General features: G+C 37.0%; 1 protein-coding gene across 15 annotated transcripts in view; it reads left to right on the forward strand.

Moving 5' to 3' along the window:
* ELF2 (E74 like ETS transcription factor 2) overlaps nt 1–23883 on the forward strand; it is a 93420-nt gene extending 69537 nt beyond the window's left edge. For 7 of the 15 annotated variants that reach the window (XM_074338506.2, XM_019730822.3, XM_074338509.2 and 4 more), the window contains 6 exons: nt 12352–12465; nt 14515–14688; nt 16925–17011; nt 19870–20062; nt 20925–21275; nt 21684–23883. In XM_074338506.2, coding sequence (XP_074194607.1) covers nt 12352–12465; nt 14515–14688; nt 16925–17011; nt 19870–20062; nt 20925–21275; nt 21684–22308 — 1544 coding nt within the window. In that variant the 3' untranslated portion in view covers nt 22309–23883. Of the gene's footprint in view, nt 1–3370; nt 3750–3941; nt 4467–12351; nt 12466–14514; nt 14689–16924; nt 17012–19869; nt 20063–20924; nt 21276–21683 lie in introns of those variants that run through there. The other 8 variants (XM_019730823.3, XM_074338511.2, XM_088792608.1 and 5 more) reach the window with 5 other exon arrangements.
* Nucleotides 23884–26472: the final 2589 nt, after the last annotated feature.

A 26472-nucleotide genomic window follows, 5' to 3' on the forward strand; every position in this document is an offset into this window, starting at 1 on the left:
TGGAGGATGAAAGAGTTGATGCCCAGACTTTAAAGAATAAAGAAATGGAAAGAACTGCTCAGGACTCTGAAGCACTAGTTGAAAGTTAGAGGTCATTCACGAACTTTACCCTTTTCTTTGTGTATCTAAGCTGTGAAATGTGACAAGTTAGGATTTTAAACTGCTCCTTCCTTCTGTATTCTCTTTCGCTGATTAACAAATTACCCCAAATTTAGCAGGTTAAGACAACAAGTATTTATTGTACAGTTTTTGAGGTTAAAGATTGGGGAGTGGCTTACCTGCATGATTCTAGCTCAGGGTCTTTCAAGAAGCTGCAGTCATCTGAAGGCTTGATTAGGGTTAGAGGTTCTGTCTTAGATAGCTCTGTTAGGTGACTGTTAGCAGGATGTCATTGTTCCTTGCCTAATGGGCCTCTCCACAGTTACTTGAGTGTATTCAGGACAGGGCAGTTGGCTTCCTCTGAGTGATACAAAAGGAAGAGAGCAAGCAGAGAGTTTCTGAAGTCACACCATCACTTCAGCTTTATTCTATTTGTTGGAAGTGAGCCATTAAGTGCAGCTCACACTCAAAGAGAGAGGGGAATTAGGCTCACCTCTTGAAGGGAGGAATATAAAGAATTTTCAGACAAGAAAATCCATAGGTACTAAATGCAGGTAAACAGGCCTTTGTTACTTGGTGGTTGGGGAAGTGTTTGAGAGTAAGGGCTATAGAATCAGAGGTGCTTGGGTTCAAATCCTGGTCCTGCCTCCCATTAACTCTGACCTCAATCAATAAACCTTAGATTCCTTATCTATAAAATGAGTACAATAGTAATAATCTATTTCTTAGGATGGTAGAGAGGAATAAGTGAAAAAAGTGAAGGTAAAGCATTTAGCATAGTGGTTTTTATATCAATAAGAGTTAGCTACTATTTACCTTACTTTTTATCCTGCTGGGACACAGCAATAACTTTGATAGGGGATGTCTTTCTATAATGTTATTAGCAGAGTATGAATTTGCTGTATAGATTCTACCATGTCAACCTACCTGTTTTTGTTCAATTTTCGTTCAGCTTATTAATACCTGTTTAATCTTGAAGACTTGAGAAATGCAAATGTGTGTGATATGTGTATATACACACATATACATATTATGTGTATTATAACTCATGGTTTGAGTTATATTGTATGGGAGAAACACATATATATTTAAATCCTGCCACATTTACATTTTTAGTATTTTACCATGCTGTTAAAAATTCTTCAAACATTTTTTTACTAGAACAATCCATTGGATGTGTTGATTGTTTCCTCAGGCTAGGCCCTGGAAATGAATTTTCTGGGTCAGAGTATGTGAACCTCTTTCACACTATTGATATATAATGCCATATTGCTTTTCTGAAGGTTTGTACCAATTTATGTTTCCAGCAGCATCCTATCCTTACTTGCTATTTCCAGTATAGTATTATTGGTCTCTAAAAAGTATAGGTGGCTTTTGAAAGCCTAGTTAGAGTAGTAAGACAGAATTCCATTTACAATAGCGTGGCAGAATTTTATTAAAGTCCAGGAAATTGTGTTTTTACTAGAGCTTTAAATATATAGGAATTTTTCCCAGCCTTTCTGCATTAATTTCTGGTACTGTACACACATGAATATATATTATATATGTGTATATGTAACAAGTATTATATAGGAATAGATACAGCTTCTGTTCTCTTGGAATGTGAAATATAAGGCTGACATGGATACTTGTAATTACGATGTACAGAGGGTAAAATACACACACACACACACACACACACACACACACACACACTATTCACTTCTTCAGATATATCTCAAGAAGCAAATAAAGGTAGTAAGGAAAAAGTTATATATCGGGCTTTCACTGCCTCCCATTGAGGAGAGTGCTCCTTCTTGAACCAAGTTTACCTGTCACCTCCAGAAAGAAATCTTTGGCTTACTCTTTCCTTCTAAATACTCTCTTCTAAATACAATACATGAAAATTTACTGATAGGAGTGGAAATTCAGATTTGTTATAATTTCAGTGACCTGCCCAAAGCCTGCCATGCCCCCTTAGAGTTCCTTATCATCCCTGACCTGGGAGCCGTCTCAGTTTAAGATTCTGCCGATCAATGGATGATCCTTATTTTAAATTGACTAGAAATAAAAAATAAAGCTACCAGTCATATAGCTCCTTTTGTCAAGTTTACCTAATGCAAGAAAGAGATCCTTATTTAAGGGGAGTTGTGCTTTGGAAATAGCTATAGGTTCTTTATTGGGAAGATGGGGATCATGGTGGTAGGGGCTTGCGGAAAGGACCAAGAGAATAAATGAGAATTTAAAAGAAATGGAAACAAATACTCATGAGCTATGTATATTTATTCTGAAGTTGCAGTGACATATTGGGCAAACGTTTGTAAAATGATATTGCCTTGATAATGCCACAGGAAAATAACTTTTTTTGGGTCTAGATTATCAGCACTGTTCAATTAGATCATAAAAATTAGTTATTTTAAATTTTAACTGCCAAATTTTTTTGTGTTTTTTTGCGGTAAATAGTTATTGAGCACTAAATGTGTAGGAGGCACCATTTTACATAAATTTTGTGTAGGAACAACTTTAGGGCAAATTTTGTTTCAAACATTTTTTATACTATGAAATTCTGAAACCAAGGAAGGAAGCATTTTTTTGTTTTAATGAAGCCTCATCTGGGTCATTTTTTTGATTTGATTTCCTGTGTTGTCAGTACATTTATAGTCACTGAATGGCACTATATCTCCCTTCTATTGTATTTTAATGTGTAATAAGGTTAGTTTCTATCTAAAAGATTTTTAAAAGTAGATGATGCTATATAAACGAATTCGTGCATTTGTTCCCAATTGAACCAAATAACAATGAAAAGACACATGAATTTCGTGACTAGCAAGTTAGTGAAGGATAATCTAATCTCTCAGAGGTGGCACGTTCTGTTGTTTACTTATAAATGCCTGTTCAGTGTGCCTTTTAACACAGTCAAAAGGACGCAATCAGTCTCTGAAAGTATTTGGAAGAGGCTTACTTTACCAGCAGAGCTTTTAGAATATTTTGTGGGTATGACTTTTTTGGTTGGTATTCCTGTTTTAAAGTGCAGCTCTTTCAAGTGAGCGGGTTACATGTTTCACAAGCTTTGAAAAGGCCCAAACAAGTTAAATGGTCACCTTTATTTACAGCTGCGGGACTAGGTATTAGATCCCTTCCAGGAAGAAAATTTGATTAATGGCTCTTTTCCAGAGTGGGGACAATTGAAGACTTTTCTTCCGCAGAGCGTGAAATGTGCCTCTTCCTGCCGAGGGGCCTTCTCCCGGCCGCGGCTCCTGGGGCGATTTCCAGCCTCAGGTGTCTCTCGCCGCGGCCGGGCCGCTTTCGGGGCGGGCGTCCGGGACTTCCTGTCTGGGCGCGGGGCGGAAGGATCGCGTTGCCAGTGGAGGCGGCCGCCGCCGCCGCCCCTGCCGTTAGGTGGTGGGGTTTCTCAGCCCGGCGGCGGGAGGCGGGCCGGCCTCGGCTTCCTGTCGGAGGACGCGCAAGGATCTGGGCGTCTGAGTGTGAGCGAGTGCGTGAGTGTGTGTCGGTCGCACGGCGTGTCTTCGGCCGCGGGTTCCGCCTCCTCCCCTGCCGCCGCTGCTCACGGTGTAAGTCAATGTGAAGCAGCAGCTCCAGCCCCGGGATAAACATGGCGACGTCTCTGCATGAGGGACCCACGAACCAGCTGGATCTGCTCATCCGGGCTGGTAAGGAGAGGGGAACTTTTCTCCCGTGCATCGGTGCTGCAGGAGAGGGGTGCACAGAAAGCGGGCGACTCCCCTGTGGCGGTCAGTGCCGGGGGTATAGTGTCCACCTCAGTCACTGGGGCGGCTGGGGGGAAGGGGGGTAGTGAATGAAGTAATGGAGGCGACGAATCAGGAAGTGATCACCTTGGAGAGTAACCTGCCTCGAATCCGGCGCTGTCGCTTCGGGTGGGTTTGGCAAGCGGCGGCAGCAGCTGCGGGCGGAGCGCTGGCAGCGGCTGCTGGAGAATCGAGCCGCAGTTAAGTTGGGGACTCGGGGGCGGACGAGTTGTGCGCTTCACCCCAGTTGTTGAGGAACCAGGAAGTGAGTGAGGCTGTTGTCTGTCGGCTGCGCCTGCCACGCTGTCTGGCCGGAGAGGCCGCTACTGCCCGCGGTTGGGGCGGCGGGCTTCTCCGGTGAATGCTCGCCACCCCCGCTCCCATCTCCGCTCACACTTGGTCCGCAGATCCACGACTTCCGCATGGACGAGGCAGCCCCGGGCCATGTCCGGTAGAACGCTACCCGCCAAAAAAATGCTCTGAGCCGCCTTCACATCCCCACCTTGTGCAGTCTCAGGAGTAACGGTTCTGGAAAGGGTCACTTAATGTGGAGAAGCCCGCGATGCTGTTTTTCTCGGCGGCCCGCCTCCCTTTCCTCGTTTAATGGGTTGCTGTGAAGAAGTAGGCTTATGCCCCTTTCCTCGTGTGTTGTTTTTTTAAGGGGGAGAATGGGAAGGACACGGAATATCTTTTGTACCCCTGACCTGGAGCGTTGGGGCGTCAGAGAAGAACGTTTATTTTTGTAAACAGTGGGTGAATGTAAAGGAGTGGGGCGGCGGGAGGGAGTCTTGGCCCCAGAGAAGTCTCAGCACGGAATTGCCCCCTTTTCCCCTCCCCCCCAAACCTCCCACCATAGCGGAAGCGTCTCGGAGAGGACAGAACGGACGGGATTGACAGGCCTCTGGTTCCAATCTGCTCGCTGAGATGTTCCAAATGAGAACGTTGATTTCTGGGGGCGGGACTCCGGTCCCGCGCTGGGCCAATGAAGATTGGGCGGGAGTGAAGCTGACAATGTACGCATGGAATTGGAGGGAAGACGAGTGTAAACACGGAAGTGGCCGCGGGGGTGGGGGATGTGCAGCGCCACTGCTGCAGCGGAAGGGCACGGACTTAAGTTACACAGAAAAAGCAGCTTTACTTAATAGCATACAGCGCAGGGAGGGCGTAGAATCGATGTAGCAGTGCTTGAATCCTATTTGCTTGGTGTAATAGTAAACATACACATTCCTTTCCCCGGGCTCTATATTCCTTATCGCCATCGATGGGCATTGGAAGATGGGAAATATTCTCCAAAGAGTAATGCTGTAAAAGATCTTACCCTGTTTTCCCTCCATTGTTTTTAGGTAGGGAACGTGAAATTAGTAGTTTGGTTGGTGAAACTGATTGCGTTCGATTGGAGGGATCATGAATACGTGTGTATGTCTAAATTTAACAACTCTTTTAAGTTCAAATAAAATCTGGAATGCTATAATTGTATGTATTGTGTAACACAGGAGTGACCAGCATTTATCATATAAATGTAATACTAAACGTTTCAAAGGTCCTAAAGAAAAATCACAATTTTACTGAGTAGTGATTAAAACAGTTTGGACAGTTATTTTCTGATCAGAGCAAGAACTTAAGTATTAGTGCATAAGAGGGAGAGTACACGGAGACGTTGGTTCCTTTGTGTAAGTTCAGTCCATTAATAACATAATATGAAATAAAGGAAGAAATTTTTGGGCTTTGTATTGTTTGGGTCAGTGATATTTCTGAGTGTTAAACATGTACATTTCAAGGAATATTTCCAGTGGTTGTGAACATACGGCGAGAACTTTAGAATAATCCCTGCAGTTAGAATTTTGAAAAATACTGTAATGGTAGAAGGCTTAATTTTGGCAATGGAAGGTATTTTTTCATAAGCTTTTGGAACTATCAGCGAAACTGTATGTGACCTGCAGGCATTTTGCTTGGAGTGGATACAGTATAGACAGCCTACAGTTTGAAAGTACAAAAAATTTATCTCCCTTTGTTAAGGGTTTTGTTTTTTGTTTTTTATAAGTTAAATGCTAATTTCCAGTCCTGCATTTCTTTAGTATATACAAATCTTATAATCCGAGTTTCCTTTATGGCTATAATGTCCTTTAAAGAATATGTTTTACTCATAATGTTTTAAAATTATTTCCTCTGTCATGTTCATGTAATGTGAAGCTCCTTTACAAGCCCTATTTTAGAGGGAAACTTGAGACAGTTTTGCTGATTTACCCAAGATTTATTCAGTGAGTTAACAGTTTGGGAGGAAAGGTAGCCCAGAAAATCAAGAACCATGAATCTAAATTTTCATGGCTGGCAATTTGCTGTGATGTTGGGAGAGTAGTTTGTAATGTTTGTATTTGTATAACGGACAGAATGATACCTTTTTACTCCCTTGAAGGAAATCATCAAGTGTTAGACATAATTTCTTCCTCAGAGATTTTACAGTCTGATTAAGAAGACAGGTGAAAATCTATGTAATACGTAAATATATAAATGTTAATATAGCTACAACGATTGCTATAATGGGTTGATGATTACTGTGGAATGACTGATACTTAGGAAAACTTATAGAGGAGGTAAGCTTAAGTTGAATATTGTTAGCATAACTGTTTCTAAGCAAGCATAAAGCACAATTACCACTACTGTTGTTACATGTTAAGGTACTAGAGGATATATTTTTGCTTTTATTTTCCTCCTTTAAAGTTGATAACAATGGACTAGGTATCAGCTTTAGTTTTAGTTATCACCATTTATGCTCTCAGAGTTTGAGTAAAGAATGAGATATATAAGCATATTTATTAAAAATCACTTTTATTTTAGCATACAAAATATTTTTGTGGTAAAAACTTTCATTGGCAACATGATACATGAGGAAGAGCCTTCACTCTGAGGTCAGGAGTTGAGGATCTACACCTGGTATCACCAAACTAGCTCTGTACTAGTGGCTTAACCTCTTCAAGACTTCTTCAGGATTGACTAGGTGACCTCTAAACTTTCAAAGATCTAAAATTATGAGTGGCTCAGAAATACTTAATGGAAAGTGAAGACTTCTCTTTTTCTTGTATTTCTTGACACAATGTGAGTGAATATGTCTGTAAGATTGTTGTTACGTAAAATGGGAGGTTAATTTCTTTCAGCCAGCCTTTGTGCCATATTGAAACTCGAGGCCATGTCTAGATGTTGAATATGACTGTGATATAGCTTATTTAATAATTTAGGATCATTGTGTGTGTGTGTGTGTGTGTGTGTTTGTGTGTAGCTTATAGGAAAAACGAATGTATAGGAAAAACTAATGTTACTTTCTTAATATTTATAAAAAAAATTGTGTACATATGGTCTAGATTTTCTGAAAGATTTTCCTTTTAAAATATTCTGCCTTCTTAATCTCGAGTATACTTTCCTTGACTTTTTTCTCTCTCCTTTTTAGAATGGAGAAATAGGGTCACTGGAAGTTTTGTTCTATTTTATTGTAGTTATTAAATGGAAGGGGGATATTTCTCTGGAAATTTAGTCAAAGTATTTTTACTGACAAAACAAATATCTGGTTTGTCAAAGTTCATCGTGAAATTTGAACTTGAAAATCTAATTTAATATATATTTGAGTATCTAGTGTCAATGTTGACAAGATCATTAATTTGAAAAAAGTTTAGCAGAATATGAAAAGATGTGTTGAAGTATAATTGGAAGGATGGCATTAATTTAAAAAAAATTCACTTGAAAATGTGTTTTAAGAAATTACTCTTCAGAATTCATTGCAGCATAAGTTAAGTACTAAAATTCATATAAAAACTGAGTTAAAGAGTAATATCAGTACGTGGTCAATTAGGATAATTGAACATAGAACAGTCCTTTAGAAACAAATTTGGTCGGTGGAGAAGGGCAGGCAGGAGAGTGTTTTTTGATAATTATTTAAGCTCCTTATTTATATCTTAAATGTTCAAAAAGATGCAAAGAAATATTTATGAAAAGCTTTAAAAAAATCCTTCATATGTAAGTGGACAAAGTACTGTTGTGCTTATGGAAATAGAATTACAATTTTTTATCTACACACTGATGTTTGTATTTAGAAGCTAAAACTTACAGAAACATGAGGATAGAATTTGAGTGTTGATTAATTACATCTGATAAAAAATTACAGCTGTAGTTCTTAAAAACTAAAATTCTAATCGGGATTCAGGGAGTCTGAAATCAAAATTGTTTTCATAATAATATTAAGACATTATTTACCTTTTGACTTTCACAAGTGTTCAGAGTTTGCTGGAGGCTACATGACTTAGCATTGCAACACATCAAACGAAGAAGCAAATATGACAGTCCAACTTTTTCTACCATGTATTAAAAAGATTTACAACCATGCAAAACAAAGCTCGTTAAATGTGTTTTAGAAAGGTGATTTTTCATAAAAATATGTTTCCAAGTATTGGGTTTATTATTTTAAATGAATAAATATTTTAAAGTTTTCTTAGATTTAATTTCAAATAGGATAAATATCGGTACGTAGGACTATTTATAAAAGCAAAATCTCTGCGGTCCTCAATAATTTGGATGTAAAAGGGTCCTTTTACCAAAAAGTTTGAGAATAGCTGAAATAGTTTTATTTAGTCTACACTTTTCAATACTGTGGCCACTAGCCACATGAGGCCATTGAGTACGTGAAATGTGGCTGAGAAACTTATTTTTTAATTTTTTAAAATATTAATTTAAATGTGAAAACTGAGATAGTAAAAAACTCCTTTACATCGATCACATGTTAAAATGACAGTATCTTAGATGTACTGGGTTCAATGAAAGGTGTTAATTTCACCTTAACTTTTTTTAATGTGGCTACTGGAAATTTAAAAATTATATGTAGCTCATGTCATATTTTTAATGGACAGCTGTACTTAAGAAAATTTGATGATCTTTTTTAAATCTTATAACACAACTATATTGATTAGAAAGTTAAGAGGGAACAGGTAAAGATGGAGCGTCCCAGACCATTATCTTTTCACCCTTTTCATGGCATTCATTTGAATTCCTCACTCTCCTGTTATGTTTATAGCCTTGGGGCATTAGAGGATAAGCTGTGGTAAGTCAAGTGTGGTAGTTGAGTGATGACCTTATAATGTTAGTGTATGGTCTTGCTTGTGGGGGAATACCACTATCACCTGATGAAGTGTTTTCTAATTTTTTTCCGTTGCTCTTAAATGAAATTGCTGTTAATTTTTATTTTTGACTTTGAGAACATTGTTATGAACTAGATCCATTGCCAGCATTCTCTTCTGCAAAGCTGAGAGGTATGTCTCTTGTCAGACTTAATTACCAAGTTTGGTATTTAGGAACAGCTGTTGAGTGAGTCTGGAATAGTCTACCATACAAACACCAGTTGATTAGAAAGCTAGAAATGGAACAAGAAGACTCTTACTAATAGTAAAAAAAGGGCATAAGCAAATTTAATTTTTGGCACTGTGATTAAAATAGTTTTGAAATTTATTTGATGCATTTATTTCTTCAAGGAGTATTGACCAGCAGCATTTCTAATCGTAACTAGAAAGTATCTATCAGATTTATTTTAGCTTCATTGTTTCTATTTTTAAAGAGTTGCTTATTATTTCCTCCCATATTTTTCATACACAGGTCTAGAAAGACACCACTAAATCAAGTTTTAAGTAAGAGAAGGAATTTTCAGACCTTGGCTAATAGTTTGCTTACTTTGATTGCACAACAATGTTAAATTCATGTTTATCCTTAAGAATTGTGCAAAGTTTTTAGTTTAAATTGTATTTGAATTATTGATCTGAATAAAATAGTATTAAAGCGTTTTTTAAAAATTGCAGAAACGAAGAGGAGAAATATTTAAATGTCTGTTATCAAAACCTACTGTTGACGTCTGTCAACAAAAGTAAAATGAGGTTGTTCTCACTTTTACCAAATGCCCGAAATATTCTTGGAAACTATCATGGGTACATTATTGTAAATTGACCTAAGTGTAAGTTCTTAGGTGTTCATTTTTTTTCCTTTAATGTGCTTAGGGTTATTTAGTCAGTAAATAAAAATTACACAAAATAAAATTAGTAATCAAAAAAAGAAATCAGTGCTCTCCTAATCAGCTGTTAGCTTACAGAGTTACTTTAAGTTATTTTGCACCTTTATTTAGTTTTGAAATATTTTATTTCTGCTTATGTTTTGACACTCTATTAACTATTAGTATAAGTTTCATGAGGCCAAAGATATTCACACTTGTATCTCAGGTTTATATAATAGCATAGGGTCTGGCACATGGTAAATGGTTAACAACCATTTGTTTGTACATAGAATATTAAAGTATGAATAAGTAAATTTTCTTAAGTTTGTATGTATTTGTTTTACTCTGTAAATATAAAATATTTCTGGGAAATAATAAATAATCTATTGAGGTTAGAAATATGAGCAAGAAGATAATTTCCACAGACATAACTAACGTGAAATCATGGTTTTGAAAATGTAGCTCAAACTACGTAAGAACTCAGGGCAGCGTAATATATAACTCCTAGGCAAATTTCATTTTGTTTATAACTTAAAAATCTGGTAAAATTCTATTGCTGTATTATTATCAAATACTTGTAGTTCTGATTTTAATATGGTAGAGTTTTTAGGGTATGTCTTAATACAATTACATAAGGAATGAGTTTACCCAGGATGGTTTATTAATAGCACTTAGACAACAGCTAAATTGCAACACAAGCAGACTTGAAAGAGAATGAAGTTCCTAGAATAAATTGTCAAAACCTGAGAATTTGCTTTCCAGGGTTCTTTAGTTTATATGAGTATTGTAGGGAGGTACTTTGAAAAAAATACTTGAGTATGGTAATATATTTTATACTTACTCTAACATTAAGTTTCTTAAAGTGGAGCTGGAAGGACTGATTGAATCCTTTGCTTCAGTGAAGCTGCAGATAAGAGTAAGCAGGGTCACCTAAAGATAGATTTACTTGGAGGTTTGGCTGCCTCTCTGGAACTGTTTAGCTTTGAGCAGATTTCCATAAATGGAAAGAGCAACTGGAGAGACCCAGTACCTTGGTGGAGAGTGTGGATGATGTGCAACAGGTGGTAAAACAGTCACTGGAGTTTTTTATAAATGCTCTCCAATGGCTGGTGGTTAAGCCTTGGCTTTGGCGTTTGGTGCATTTTGAGACTAAGTGAATTTTTGTTTCAATTAAGTTTCTTGGAAACAGTTTTAAAAGATTCGTATCTTTAGTGTGTAGAACTTGTGAATTTGTAATATGGTTTTATGGAATTTGTATAAGTATTTCCTTTTAGTTTCTTTAGAGGACATCTTGAGGAAAATCTGTCAAATTAGAAAACTTCACATATTCATGTTTCAGAACCTCTTACCAAGTAAAATATTCAATATTTTAAGTCAGAATGTGAAATTAATACGTAAGTTTGTGCTTGAATTGCCAGTTTGTCTGTAAGGTCAGTGGGTTGTTCTTAACTCCAAGTACATAAAAGAGATACTTGCATGGGTACTACATGGACAGTCTATGGTAGGAACTGTAACAGATATAAAGGTGGGTTAAGATAGGCCCCCGACCTCAGAGCTATAATCTTACAGGAGTGATAATAAATTATCACCATTTATTGAATTCTTATTTATGTGTATGTTTTTTATGGGAATCACCTCTCACTTAATTCTCACAACTGTATGAGGAAACTGAGCCTTAACAAGAAATCCAGCTGTTGGCCTAGGGTAATGGAAATTACTTTAAGTGGCAGAGACTAGAACCCAAGTGTTGGATGTGGAATCTCAAACCACTGCTGTACACCTTACTGTTTCACAAATAATTCAATCAGCAAAGCATGCAGTAAATGCTAGGAGAGAGTTACAGAAGGTGATAAAATTAGAAAAACTTCATTAAACAAACAAACAAACATAGAAACATCAAAAAACAACAACAACTTTTTGGGTGAAACCCAGAAAAGTCCAGTGAGGTCCCAAAGAAGAGAGCAAGGTTATTGTGAAGAAAATTCCAGGGGCTTTGGTGCTAAAACTAACGTACTCACCCAGGAAGGTCGGTAGGAATTGAACTAATTGATTCAATTAACTTAGAAATAGGTTTTCTGACCTGTAGCTATCACCCCCGATTTTAGTAGCAGTATATCAACATACGTAATGGATTGTTAATCTGCAGTCATCCTTCCCCCCCCCCCCCCAGGTTAGTTTTGGCTTGAAATTGATACAGGGTTCAAATTTCAAGGGTTTTTCTTTGTTTTCCTTTGGATAACATTCAGAAATTTCTCAGTAATTTCTAATCAGTCTCAATATTCAACATTTATTCTGCAAAGTATGGATACTAGATTGTTTGGGTATTTAAATTATTTCTGTAAATAATTTATGCAGACTAATATGTATCAATGACTTAGTCACATGGGAGTTAATTTAATTTATATTCATTTCTGCTGTAGTAATGTGTTTTCATTTAGTAACGTGTTCAGTGCATTTTTAATTGAGTAGAACTTCTTTTCCCCACAGTGGAAGCATCAGTTCACAGCAGTAATGCACACTGTACAGACAAGACCATCGAAGCTGCAGAAGCCCTGCTTCATATGGAATCTCCTACCTGCTTGAGGGATTCAAGAAGTCCTGGTACGTGAACTATTCTTTTTTGTATTAAACACGTCACATCACTTCATGATTCTAGAATGAATTTTTTTTTTAATACAAGGGAATTGTTGGTGTTATCAAGATCTATTACACATGAATACCTGTGATAGCAATAATTGATTTTTATTTGTCAAAGTTTCCCAAGTCTTAAATACTTAATTTTCATAATAAATGATATAGAAAATGACCGACAGACAAGACATGATAGTATAAATAGCAACTTAATAACTTAATAAATTAAGTTGGTGCAAAAGTAATTGCGGTTTAAAAGGTTAAAAATAATTGTAAAAACTGCAATTACTTTTGTATCAACTTAGTTTATTAAGTTGCTATTTATACTATCATGTCTTGTTTCCTTAACTCTGGGAAGTTGATAAACCTTTGTACAGTAGTTGTTACACGAATGGCAGATGGGGGCAGTTGCCTCCTATGACCACTTTCAATCCTTTATTCAGTGATTAATGGGCAGTGACTCCAGGGAACCGTCCATGGTGGAGAGGAGAGAGCTCCCACCATTTCCTCACACGCCCGTCAGGCTGTGAGTTTTCCTTTTCTTTTGGACCCTTTTGCTCTTTAAGACTGCCTTTGAGAGTCATTTTGTCCTAATTTTAATTTGTCCTTATTTTAACATTCAGATGTTAACTTGATTTGATGCAGTAAGTTTGGCCCTTCTTACAGGGTTTTATAATACATACTCAGAGCTACCAGGCTTTTCAAGTACAATAGAAATCCCATGTATTCACAGATATGAGAAGAAAATTAGGACATAGGGGTCAATGTGTTAATTCATGAGTGTATATGAATATGTTAACTGTCTCTTAATTGAAATAGAAATCTCATATTCTGATTATTCATGCACGTTGGAAGGAAGCTGGGACAACATTATTGTATGTAATAGAATACCAAATAGCAATCTATATGTACTGTTCTATGACCCCAAATTCAGGATTTTAAATACTGAAAGATGATACTGATTGGGCCGTAACGAGCAGATTTTCCTTTTCTTCATATTTTAAAATGAGCTGTAAGTGTTTAGTTTTTACTGAAAATTCACTTATTAAATGTTTTAAATTTTATACTTTACGTATGTATTACCCAGTTAGAGAATAATTATGGGCATGTGGAAGGAAATTCATTATTAAAGAACTTACAACAATTACACTATTTTATTTTCAAATGTTTTCCTAATTGTCAAAATAATTCAGACTTTTATAACGAGCTTGAAAATATATAAAAGTGAAGAATGCAGGGTGACTACTCATGATCACCCTCTTACCCAGAGGATTAACATTTCCTTCAAGTAGATTTTCTTTGCATTTTATTTCCTTACATACAAGGTGTGATTAAAAAAAAATACAGTGAATGTTTAAATTAAAAAAAAAATTTATTATAGTAAGACACATTGCCATTAATCCCCCCTCAAAATACTCCCCCTTGCTTCGAACACCCTTATCCCATAGTTTTTGCCACTTTCTGAAGCAGTTCTGGAAGTCCTTTCGTGAGTGTCTTTAGTTGCGCTGTCATAGCTGCCTCGATGTCCTGAATCATTTTGACTTTGGGGAAGAGCCAGAAGTCACACGGTGCCAGATCCAGTGAATGAGGTGGATGAGGACACACCGTAATGTTTTTGACAGAAATTGCCGTGTACCAGAAGCGATGTGTGACAGGGAGCATTGTCATGATGGAGGATGATTCACGGCACACTAAAACACACCTGCTCTCAAACGTCTATACCTCACACCCGACTGCACTGAACAAGTTGAAACTTGTCACACCCTGTTGCTAAGGTGCGATGTGCTGCTTCCTGTATTGAAGATCCTTGCCTTTCTGTTGGATGACACTCGGCAGCAGCATTCATCGTGTTTTCGATCACACCTCATACTTTGGATCAGATTGCATATTCAGCAAATTAAGTTCTTATCCTAATTTGATGAATTCTTAATAAACTCACCTCTATTAAATATTGAATTGTCCACATTAAGAAGTATTAGTAAGGGTGGGAAATTATAATTTTTCAACTTTTTTTTATAGTGGAAGTGTTTGTCCCTCCTTGTGTATCAACTCCAGAATTTATCCATGCTGCTATGAGGCCAGATGTCATTACAGAAACTGTAGTGGAGGTGTCAACTGAAGAGTCTGAACCAATGGATACCTCTCCTATTCCTACTTCACCGGATAGCCATGAACCAATGAAAAAGAAAAAAGGTAGAGTATATTTATAAATTTCTGGAAAAGAGGGTGAAATTTTTTTCGGTATTGTTTTTCCCATCATAGGACGTAGGAAATAATATGCTGTAAATTTCTGATTGATGTTATCTTAACTAGATATTCTCAGAGAATCAGTGATGTCATCTTAACTAGGTATTCTCAAAGAATCAACAAATTGCGATTTTAATTTTATGTTGTAACATCTTGATACTGTTTAAAGGAGTTCTTATTTAAGCCCTAAAAGTAGTTGCCTGAAAATGAGATTATAACAAGTGTTGGACGCACAGCAGGGAAATCAGAGATTCACTGCACATTTGTCTACTTTTTGATCCTTTTAGCTACTTAGTTACTTTAAAAAAAAAAAAGATTCTTTTATTCGTTTTCTCTATTTTTCGTAAACTTCCTATTCTATTGTGGGTATTAAAATAAAAGCCCACTCAGTGTTCTTTTGCTTACCTTCTTTTAAATACCAAAATTGCCAATAGGTACTTCTAAGTGAAATAAACTCACCGGTGGGTAAGGAGTATTTCCACTTCCTGTTTGACTCCGGCTGAGACTTCTGCTCACCTGCTCCTAGTGGGTGGGGCACAGGGCTTCAGCATATCTCCAACATCCCGAGAAAATGGGAGCAGCAAGTGGATCCTTTTCCTGTTTGAATCAAAAGTAAAATTTGAAAGAAATGAAATCCTATGTAAATGGGTATTCATCTAATTCCTCTTTTCTCACATTTTAGAATAGAAAAAGAATCAAAGGCAAAAATAAGGGAAAAGATGTGTTAAAAATAATGGTGTTTTCTGTCACATATTAGATGTATTAAGTTGCTTTGATGTTCATGCGTCTGCTCATTTCTGTGAGGGATACAATTGAAGAATAAGAGTGTCTTCCTTCAGATAATGCATATATAGATTGAGAGAGATATGAACATTGAGAGAGATTGAGAGAGAATTTAGAACAAAGAATCACTTCCTGCTGTAAATGTTTAAAAACAAAAGACATACATACTAAAAGTCCTATTTACCCACTGTCCACTGCTGGTTGTATCCAGTGGGAGCTCTTACAAAATACTTAAGAAATTTTTAGATTTAAAAGAAGATGGAAAAGACTGTGAAAAGCTTGGATCATTTAGGGAACCAAGACCTCTAGATAAAGAGGTATATATGGTATTAGCTTGTGTGGTTTGATATAAATCAGGAAATAATTTGCTGATTTAATATTAATTATATATATATGAAAATAGGTGGTCTTAGTGAATGACCGTTTAGAAACATAACACCATTATTTATTTATTTATGGTTAAGTACATTTGGGATATACAGTTAGGTAAGTTACGTTTTAATAGCAGGGCCTTCTTTTTTTTTTTTATTGCCCAAGCTTATAATTACTAACGTGTGTTGTGAATCTCTAAGAAAAGATAGCATACAGTGTTCTATATCCACGGTTTCAGGCTTCCAGTGGGGGTCTTGGAATGTATTTCTGATGGATAAGGGGGACTGCTGTATAATATACTTGAATGTTCCCAACCTCTTCGTTGAGTCTTCCCTTCCCCTTTTCTGCCAGTATTCATCCATCAGTGCTGACGATTGAATACAGTACATTTCAGACTTACGCCTTCTTCAGTTTAGAGAAGTATAGGTCTTGCTTTTCTACTCATTGTGGATGCTAGTCTGAGAGAACCTCTGGCAGAAACAAAAGGAAGGGCCCAAACGTTTATTAGACACAAGAAATAATTACTTGGAAGATTTTCTTACCCTTATAATATACCTGCATGTTTGAGGTGAGGAATTTTAAACACTTAGGCTTAAATTCTGGTGAATTGATTGGCTCAGAGCAGTAGAGTATTTAATATGTTTTACTTTTCCTTACTTGAGCTCAATTGTCAGATCCTCTGCCATAGGTAGGTAAAGATTTATCTAACAGTCCTGTAGACCAGAAAAAAAGTTTACTAGAAATTGTTTCTGTTGTCATGTTATTGGAAAAGGTTAGCAAATTGAGGCTCCGACCATGTAAATAATAGGTTAGTAGTACCTGATTTGCCTTATCTAAAATGCTGTAATCTAAAATTGCAGTAGTACTTCTAATGCTCTTCTTAAAAGAAACTTTTTCTATACACTGAGTATATAATCCACAGATTAGTGTCCAGTTTTATGAATAATTGTTATTAAAGAGTCTGCTAATTATGCTTCTATTATTTTTTCTGTTTTCAATGTATGGTTTCAATATCTTATTTTTTCAGTTGGCCGTAAACCAAAGACCCAGCAATCACCAATTTCCAATGGGTCTCCTGAGTTAGGTATAAAGAAGAAACCCAGAGAAGGAAAAGGTAATTTGGGGAGGGCCATTTTGGAAGTGAGATGATTTTTTTCTTCAGTCAGGTGACATTTTTGTATTTGTAAGAAAATTATTTGTAGTACACGCACATGTGGGAGTACTATCTTTGGTAGTAGTTTTTAATAAGGGATGTGTCAGCATCACGTGGGAGCTTTTCCTATTATCTATGCCCAGTCCCTACTTCACTGAGATCCTATAGTCATAGATATACCAGGGGAACGGAAGGGGGCAGGTGTTTATATTTTGAAAGGTCCTAAGTGCAGCCTGCCGAAGACCCTTCTTGAGAGTCATTGTTCATTTACATTCAAATTTCAGTCTTGTATTATTAAAATTGAGGCAGGATGTTATAATGTGAAAATTAAAGTTATAGTCACACCTGGATTAAAAATCGAGTCAGGGGTGGCTGGTTAGCTCGGTTGGTTGGAGCGTGGTGCTAATAACACCAAGGTTGCTGGCTTGATCCTCACATGGGCCACTATGAGCTGTGCCCTCCTTAAAAAAAAAAAACAGAAGAAAATTATAATTTCTCTCCCAATCAATTAAAAAAAAATTGAGTCAGTGTTTATTCCTCTGCAAAATGATGGTGATAATCTGCATAGGCTTAATGATCTACCTTGTCTGATAAAGGGAGCTTCACATTCTGAATCGTTTTCCTTAAAACCAGAAATAGGATTAATTTTACTTGGGGGTGGGAACTGGGGTGGAGCATTTAAAGCTTACCTGAGGAATACAGACGAGTCTAACTCAGTGGACCCGGAAGCATTCCGATCCCTACTATGTATAAGACACCGTCTGTGTTGTATAAAATTTCTTCCAGAATAAGTTCTCCGCTCACTTTTACTATGTTTGCTCATAGGGCCTGATAATCTCCTGGTCATAGCATAAAAATTTCCCAGCTACACATCTTGATGGATAGTAGTTGAAAGTGATGCATGATTTAATAGTAAGAGTTTTTAGGTATTGATACTGATGTAATAGGGCTTCAGAGATAACAGATGTAACTGTGAAATTGAAGATTAATCTTTTTAGGTCAAGAGATGCACACTGGGCTCAACTATGGGTTAATAGATTTGTTGAATTTTGGGGGAAATCCCGAATGAAAGTGCGGTTTTAGAGGAAGAACATGAGCGTTTAGATTGAGTAGCAGTGGCTTGTTCTTCTCACATAGCTTGTGCCTTGGATCTGGGTTTGAGGGGTAGTGAAGGGATCGTGAGCCTCGAGGTGAGCTGGTGACTCAGTGGCGGCATATGTGTTCTTATGTCAGGATTCTTTTTGGGTCTTTCATCAGTTGAAGAACCTCTGCACCTAGAGACTTACAAAGGGAATAAAAGAAGAACAGCAGCCTCGAAAGCCTGGTCTTTTCATAACACTGCCCACTACTTTCCCCCCCTTCTAAAGGAAAAAAAAGTGATGCTTTCCTTTTGGGGATTAAGTTCCTTACCTTACCCAGATTCCCTCCTTTTTTCCTATTCAAATCTTAGCCATCTTCCAAGACTTGTGATGTTTTTCCAGTCTGCTTTTCACTCCTGAAATCCCAGACAAAGTGATGCTTTCCTTTTGGAGATTAAGTTCCTTACCTTACCCAGATTCCCTCCTTTTTTCCTATGCAAATCTTAGCCATCTTCCAAGACTTGTGATGTCTTTCCAGTCCACTTTCTTTTCACTCTTGAAATCCCAGACGTTCTTTTCTATCATTCATTTGAAATATAATTATGTATTGCCTTGTGATGTGTCTTACATTGTTTCAGTTACTTATTTCTTGTATTGTTACTTAATTGTCATCTACTTTTTTTCCCTTTCCAACTAAACTAAATTCCTTGAGTCAGGGACCAGGTTTTAAATGCTTCTCTGTATTCTCTACTACAAGCCTAGTATATGATGAATAAGTATTTCATTTTGCAGAAATATTTTAATATTTCCTCCTTTTCAGATTTTGCTAGTAGCATGATCAGATGTTAATACATAGTTAACATTTGATGAGTACTTGACTAAGTAATTGCCATATTAACTTTTTGGTGTTTCTATTTAAGGTGCTCATTTTAAGACTGAAGTATAAATGTCTTTAATAACAGTTGTTCATATATAATGAAATCCTAATATATTACTTACCTTCACTATACTGGGTATGATCAGTAGCAAGGAATAGCAATTTAAAAAATCTGTTTTTAGAGGCAGTAGTTTTCATTGTTAAAAATGATAAGAGAATGTTTTAAAAGGTCATGGGTAGGGTGCACTTTATAAGACATGTAGTTCAGAGTTCATGCCTATAAGTGAAACAAAGAAAAACATGTTTCTTACAAAAAGACCGTAAGCCTAATGCCTAAAAAGTTTTGCAGATTTCATTGAATATTGCTTGGCTTTTCAATAAATTAATAAATAACTTTTGATGAATTTTGATCATGGAATTTGGGGTTCAAATACATTTATTCAGAGTTTAAATCTGTGTTAATGAAGAACTGCGGGTCTGTTTAGGTTCACTTAGTGCTTTGCATTATGCCTTCGCCTTCACTGAACTCAAAATCAAGGATAAGGTGATACATGATAGTACAAAATCCAGGACCTCTATTATATCAGTATCACAACTGGAAACATACATAGAATGTTAATTTTAAAAATCAAACATAGTTATGATTTTTGCTATAAAAGGTATTTTGTTATTTACTAGATAACACAATTTGACACTGTGCAAATGATTGTCACTGTAGTCAAGTACGTAATGACAGACCTCGTATATTTGTGTTTCACCGGTAGTGAATGAATTGTTATCCAGCATAATTCAATATTTGCTTTTAATTATGTGTTTAATTATGTTAATAAATTTTTAATCAATGTCTATCATTGTTTTCAAAGGAAACACAACCTACTTGTGGGAGTTTCTTTTAGATCTACTTCAAGATAAAAATACTTGTCCCCGTTATATTAAGTGGACTCAAAGAGAAAAAGGCATTTTCAAACTCGTGGATTCAAAGGCTGTCTCTAAACTTTGGGGAAAGCATAAGAACAAGCCAGACATGAACTATGAAACTATGGGACGAGCTTTGAGGTAAGAGCACAAAAGAATGAGTTTTCAAACAAAACTTACATGTTTCCTTATATTGGCTATTAGCTGTTTTTAAATACAAGCTTTAAAAAAAAAATCCCTTGTTTATTATAACTTAATTTTGGGGGATATTCTAGAAGAGCTTCTTGGATTTGGAGATAAAATAAGGATAGAGGAATTTGGTGTAGATGTCTAAAATTTCAGCATCATTGGAAAATCCATTTTTGCAGAAAATGTGCTTTTGCACTTAGTACCATTTCTTAATAGAAATTTGTATACCTTTAAGACAATGAAAGCCAAATGAAATACGGTTTCCATATTGTTAATTTGCTTCAGTTCCTGCAAATTTGTCAAAATGGATATATCTTGATATGAAAATTTCTCGTAAGTTTTGTCAATCTGAGAACCCCACAATTCTTTGTAATGTACAAGGCTTCTAATTAAAGGTGTTTATAAGTGAACACATAGTTTACGCAACAGTATTCACATATCCCATAGATTTCATCTGTACCAAGCACAGCTTAGGTAATTTTTTCACATGACATCAAATTTTTTATAACCTATGTAAATCAGAGTTGAATTTTTACCGGTGTTTGTAAAATACAGTAAAATATTCTGTATTTAGGTAAAATTACTTCAAGAATGAACTTTTAGCTACTCAAAGTTAGAGGACCTATGGCACCAAGTTTCAACTTCATTCCGCCTTCAAATTCTCAGCCTTTTGAACAGTCCAGGCAGAAAGAGCTCCTTCTTATCTTATAAGAATAAGTGAATGTTTCTGTTAGTGTCCATTCCACATAGTGGTTTTTTTTTTCATGAAATAAGTGTAATACACGTGATTCATTTAGTACTTTTTCCCTTACAGATATTATTACCAAAGGGGTATTCTTGCAAAGGTTGAAGGACAGAGGCTTGTATATCAGTTTAAGGATATGCCCAAAAACATAGTGGTCATAGATGATGACAAAAGTGAAACCTGTAATGAAGATTTAGCAGCAGCCGCTGATGAAAAATCGTTAGAACGCGTGTCGCTGTCTGCAGAAAGCCTCCTGAAAGCAGCAACCTCTGTTCGTGGTGGGAAAAACTCATCTCCTCTAAACTGCTCCAGAGCAGAGAAGGGTGTAGCTCGAGTTGTGAATATCACTTCCCCTGGTCGTGATGCTTCATCCAGGTCTCCTCCGACTACTGCGTCTGTATCAGCAACAGCAGCTCCAAGGTAAGTGAGGGAAACTGTCAGTTGTAATGTATTTGCTTTTTAGAAAGCTCCATGGCAAAGTGATGTGCTCTTTTTATTAATATTAGCATTCTAAGATGCCACCGTTGGTTAGGACTTTGAAAAGTACTTGATATTTTAGATATATTTTGTTGTTAAAGTAGGTGATGTCCCTTTTCATAGCTTTTAATGGTTTTTGTAGTTCTAGAGCTAGAATTTAATGTGCTTTAGTTTTTAAAAGTATATTTACCTCATGGTATTTCGTATTTTAAATGTCAGGGATTGTCAGTACCTCTGTAAAATTTGGGCGCACTACTTCGTACATTTTGCATTTGTGCTAATCTTTTTGCTCAAGAGACCTACTTTCTAATTTAGCATTAAATATAGTCAACTTCCTTTTCTAATTTACAGGACAGTGCGTGTGGCAATGCAAGTACCTGTTGTAATGACATCATTGGGTCAGAAAATTTCAACTGTGGCGGTCCAGTCAGTGAACACAGGTGCACCGTTACTCACCAGTAGTCCAACGACAGCAAGCTCTCCAAAGGTGGTTATTCAGACAATCCCTACTGTGATGCCAGCCTCTGCTGAAAATGGAGACAAAATCACCATGCAGCCTGCCAAAATTATTACCATCCCAGCTGCACAGCTTGCACAGTGTCAGCTGCAGACAAAGTCAAATCTGACTGGGTCAGGAAGCATTAACATTGTTGGAACCCCACTGGCTGTGAGAGCACTTACCCCTGTTTCCATAGCCCATGGTACCCCTGTAATGAGACTATCGGTGCCTACTCAGCAGGCGTCTGGCCAGACTCCTCCCCGAGTTATCAGTGCGGTCATAAAAGGGCCAGAGGTCAAATCAGAAGCAGTGGCAAAGAAGCAGGAACATGATGTGAAAACTTTGCAGCTGGTACAAGAAGAAAAACCAGCAGATGGAAATAAGACAGTGACCCACGTAGTGGTCGTCAGTGCGCCTTCAGCTATTGCCCTTCCTGTGACTATGAAAACAGAAGGACTAGTGACATGTGAGAAGTAAGCTAGCAGCTCTGCCGTGGACTATAGACTGTTAGTGATAGTACTAACATGAGTATTTGCAAGGGGTGTCAAGAAAAGTCAAAAGAAGACTTTAAAACATTTTTAATGCTTCTAAGAAAACAATCAAATTTACTGGAAATAAATTACCTATCCCATGTTTCAGTGGGAAATGAACTACATATTGAGATGCTGACAGAAAACTGCCTCTTACAGTCGAAAACAACTGAACCCGTCAATAACATAAAGGATTGAAAGGGACCAAGCAACTCACTACAATATCAAGTTACACTAAGACTTGGAACACTAACATTCTGTAAGAGGTTATATAGTTTTCAGTGGGGAGGGGTTGGGATGGGTGATCTCATTGTTACATATAGCAATTTTTGATGCATTTTATATGCATACCAGCAATTATTACTGTGTTCACACAGAACTCACTTAACTGGTGCTATGTGAAGACTCTGCTAACATAGGTATTTTAGAATGTGAATTGAAGAATGGATCCAAAAGCTTCAGAAAGAGGAAAGCAAAAAAAGATCTAGTGCGATTTTTTTTTTTTTTATATCATATAGCTTAAGCTGATTTAAAACAAAGGCCTTAGACTAATTTTTGGTTTTCTTTATTGAAATAAGCTAATGGCTTGTTTGTGTAAAGCTTTTTTTATTAAAAGAAAAAATTTTAAAAATCTTGTACCTAGCACAGTATTGTTATAGAATTTACATGTAACATTTTATATGGTAGTTTAAGTCTGTCAGTTTCTTAATTGTGGACAAATTAACAGTTGGCTCTGGCCTTTTGCTGTAACACGCCTGTGTCACTCACTTAGCCCTGGCATCTGTGCAGACATGTCAGTCTCAGTTCTACTGTCACTTGGAAGTTAAGGCTCAGCATGAATTTTTGTCAGGTAACTCTAATACCTGGAGTTTTCTTTCTTTCTTTCTTTCTTTTTTTTTTTTTAGTTGAAGTTTAAGAGGGAAAGTACCAGTGTTCAGATTTGAACTATAATAGTTTGTATATTCAACATTTGAAGTATATTCTATTTTGTTGTACTCTTGTTTCAAAGTGTATTCAAGTAGGTTTTCTGAAATATAGAAATGAAATTTATCTTGCGTTTTGTCCTCTGGTGATATTTATGACAATATTCAAAAGCTAGTATAGAGGCATTATTTTAGTTAAGTAATGAAGTCCTATTCTCCTTCCCAACTGCTGCATAAGAAATTCGACTTGTTTTGTTCCATTATATTAATATTTGGCAAATATCTGCATGTTACCACTTCCTTTCTAATTACTACTTACCATAACAAATTTACTATTTTAATGTTGGCCACACTTGAAGAATTTCTATTTGAAATCAGACCATTTGTTTCACAGCCAGACTTTTTGAGGGTTGGAAAGAATGAGTAACATTCTCACCCTTTTACAAATTAGGAAGTGGAGGTACCAGAGGGATGAATTTCCTAATTTCGCACCAAGCTAGGTCCTGAGACTCCACATCTTAATGCTCTTTCTATTTACTACAAAGAAAAGTTGTCTATTTTTACATCTTTTAGAAATTTAAATAAACTGATACTTAATATTTTGTGGCCTTTAATTGTGCATTTCATCAGATGCTATACAGATCGACAGATTTTTATAACAACTCCCTTTGTTAATCTTTTATCTTTTCCGTAAATATACCTGATGGGACTTTTTAATAAAGCTCAAAGAAAAACTCACCTGATTCTTACCCCATTTGAGAGTTAATCTCAAATTCTACCTCCTCTCAAAACATTTCCTAAATATTTCAACTTTCAGAATTGTACTATGTGCTTTGGCACTTAATTGTATTGTCTTCTTTTGTGCACTGTAGTTTCATTTGTTGAGTCATGTCTTCCATAGTACTTTTTTCGGGCAGCGATTATAGATTACCTACACCCCTCCCCAAGTGCTGAGTGTATTAGACACACAGACATGTATTGATTTTGGTAACATTTGCTCAGAACATAAGTCACATTCTATGGAGAATAGCTAAAGAAACTTGAATTTTAAGTAATTCTTTCCCCCATGCTGTATTAATTGGTTCTAATTAGGTTCCAAGCCAAGGCTACCTAGCTTACCTCACCACTCTACCTCAACATTTTTCTCTATCTCTTTCAGAATAAGTACGCCTATAGTCTAGATATGGAAGCGTACATGTTGACAGTGTATACTGATGGGAGTTTTCGGATGATTGACATTGTCAATGGTATGGCTTTTAATCTGAACCCTTCTAAACCATAAATTTTATTTCCTTTTTGTGTCCAGCATATTGGAGAAGAACCACCCGGCAATGGCTTGATGCCACTCCATTTCCAGCCTCACCAGGCTTTTGAACATGATCAGCAGCCTGTCCACTTACTCCTTAGGTCATCTTCCAGCAACAATTCCAGCTGTCACCACCCCACTTACCAAATGAGCAGTATACCTCTTTACAGAGAACAGGGAGCTCATGAGCTGTAAACTCCCTCCATTTCTGGAAACCTTGCTATAAGACCATCTACTTATTTCATCGTCCATCCTCACCACCAGTCTCCAGAAGGAGGCAGGTGTGGCGCCTTCTTGTACCAGCATTTCCTCCCCCTTTCACACCTACTTGGTTTCCTTGTCCCAAGAATAGCGCTTCATTCTCTTCAGTAGCTTGCAGTATGAATTCTGGGTTAGAAAGAAACAGTTCTCGTTGAGGTCTCCAATAACACAATAATCAAATCAAACAGGTGCTCTATTTTTTCCCACATGGTCTTGTGGCTCAGCCTTCTTAAAATTCTCCTTTGATTTTCTATAACACCCCTCCTGGTTTACCTCCTGCCTGACCAACTCTTTTTAGGTGACTTTGCTTTCCCGTTTAATGTTAGTACTTACCAAGATTCCGTCTATGGAGCTCTTTTCCTCTTAGAGTAGTTGTAAGAATTAAATGAGTTAATTTAAATATGTTAAGGGTTTAGAACCAGTGTCTGGCATATAGCAAGCGCTCTATTAAATGTTTACTATTATTTCACCTCAGCAAAATTGTTTATCTCATCTAATGCATGTGGTTTTTACTACCAACTATATTGTTCTAGACTTGAAGTCTTAGATGGGTTTATCTAATTGCCGACTGGCTACTTCCTCCTGACTGTCCAGCTGAACTCTCTTCCGTCTAAACCCTGTTCCTTAGCTCTTAGCTCAGTAAATGACGTTACCATCAACCCATTACTCCTTCCCCTCCGTCACCTTCCCCTTACTTACTGTGCTCTTCCCTGTCGCCTCCCAGGACTCACTCCCCCCAACATCTTATCTTCAGCTGAAGATAGTATTTAAGGTGGTGACCTCAGCCATTTTGGCAACTGAACTTTTTCTGGTGTCTTTCCCATGTATACAGGAGGTATACATGTTATATTAAACTTTTGGTTTTCTCCTGTTAATCTGTCTTTTATTACAGGGATGTCTCAACCAAGAACCTAAAAGGACAGAGGGAAAACTCTTCCTCCCCTACAGAGCAATAGGCTATATATACACCATAGCGCCTAGGTGTGAGTAGGCTATACCATCTCGGCTTGTGTAAGTATGATGTTACATGACGAAATCCCCTATTTCTGCACTTCTCAGAACGCGTCCCTATCATTAAGCAGTGCGTGACTATTGGTGGACATTATTTGACATCCAAACATTTCCTTCTCATCCAGATATGCTTGCGTAAGGCTGTTGTGATGATCTCTTTTCAGGTTGGTGTACTTTGGGGTAGGTAAACAATATTTAATGCCTGTACTTACAAGTATTCTAATCAGTATTGTTTCTCAACATGTTTACCATTAGTCATGCCAAGATTTGAACCAAACGGTACAGATGTTCTTTCTGCTTGACGTACCTTCCAGGTAGCCTTAAGATAGTACGTATGTCTTCAATGGACTGAAAACCTCATTTGTTTCAAAAGTGGTTCCAATGCAGAGTACTTGGGGGAACCATTTTGGGGAACTCTCACTTCGGTGCCGAGGGATACCATGCAAGCATAGCATAGATGCCTTAAATGTGCAGCTGTAGATCCATCTTAGTCCACTTTAAAACTGAAGGCCTCTGTGTAAATGGATAGTGTGGGCACCACATTTAATAGTACTGAAAGATCAAATCTATCCCAGATTCTTTTTGGATTAAAAAGACAAGACATTAAAAG

The sequence above is a fragment of the Rhinolophus sinicus genome, chromosome 15, assembly GCF_057876585.1.
Source record: "Rhinolophus sinicus isolate RSI-liver-muscle chromosome 15, RSI-T2T, whole genome shotgun sequence".
Taxonomy (NCBI): domain Eukaryota; kingdom Metazoa; phylum Chordata; class Mammalia; order Chiroptera; family Rhinolophidae; genus Rhinolophus; species Rhinolophus sinicus.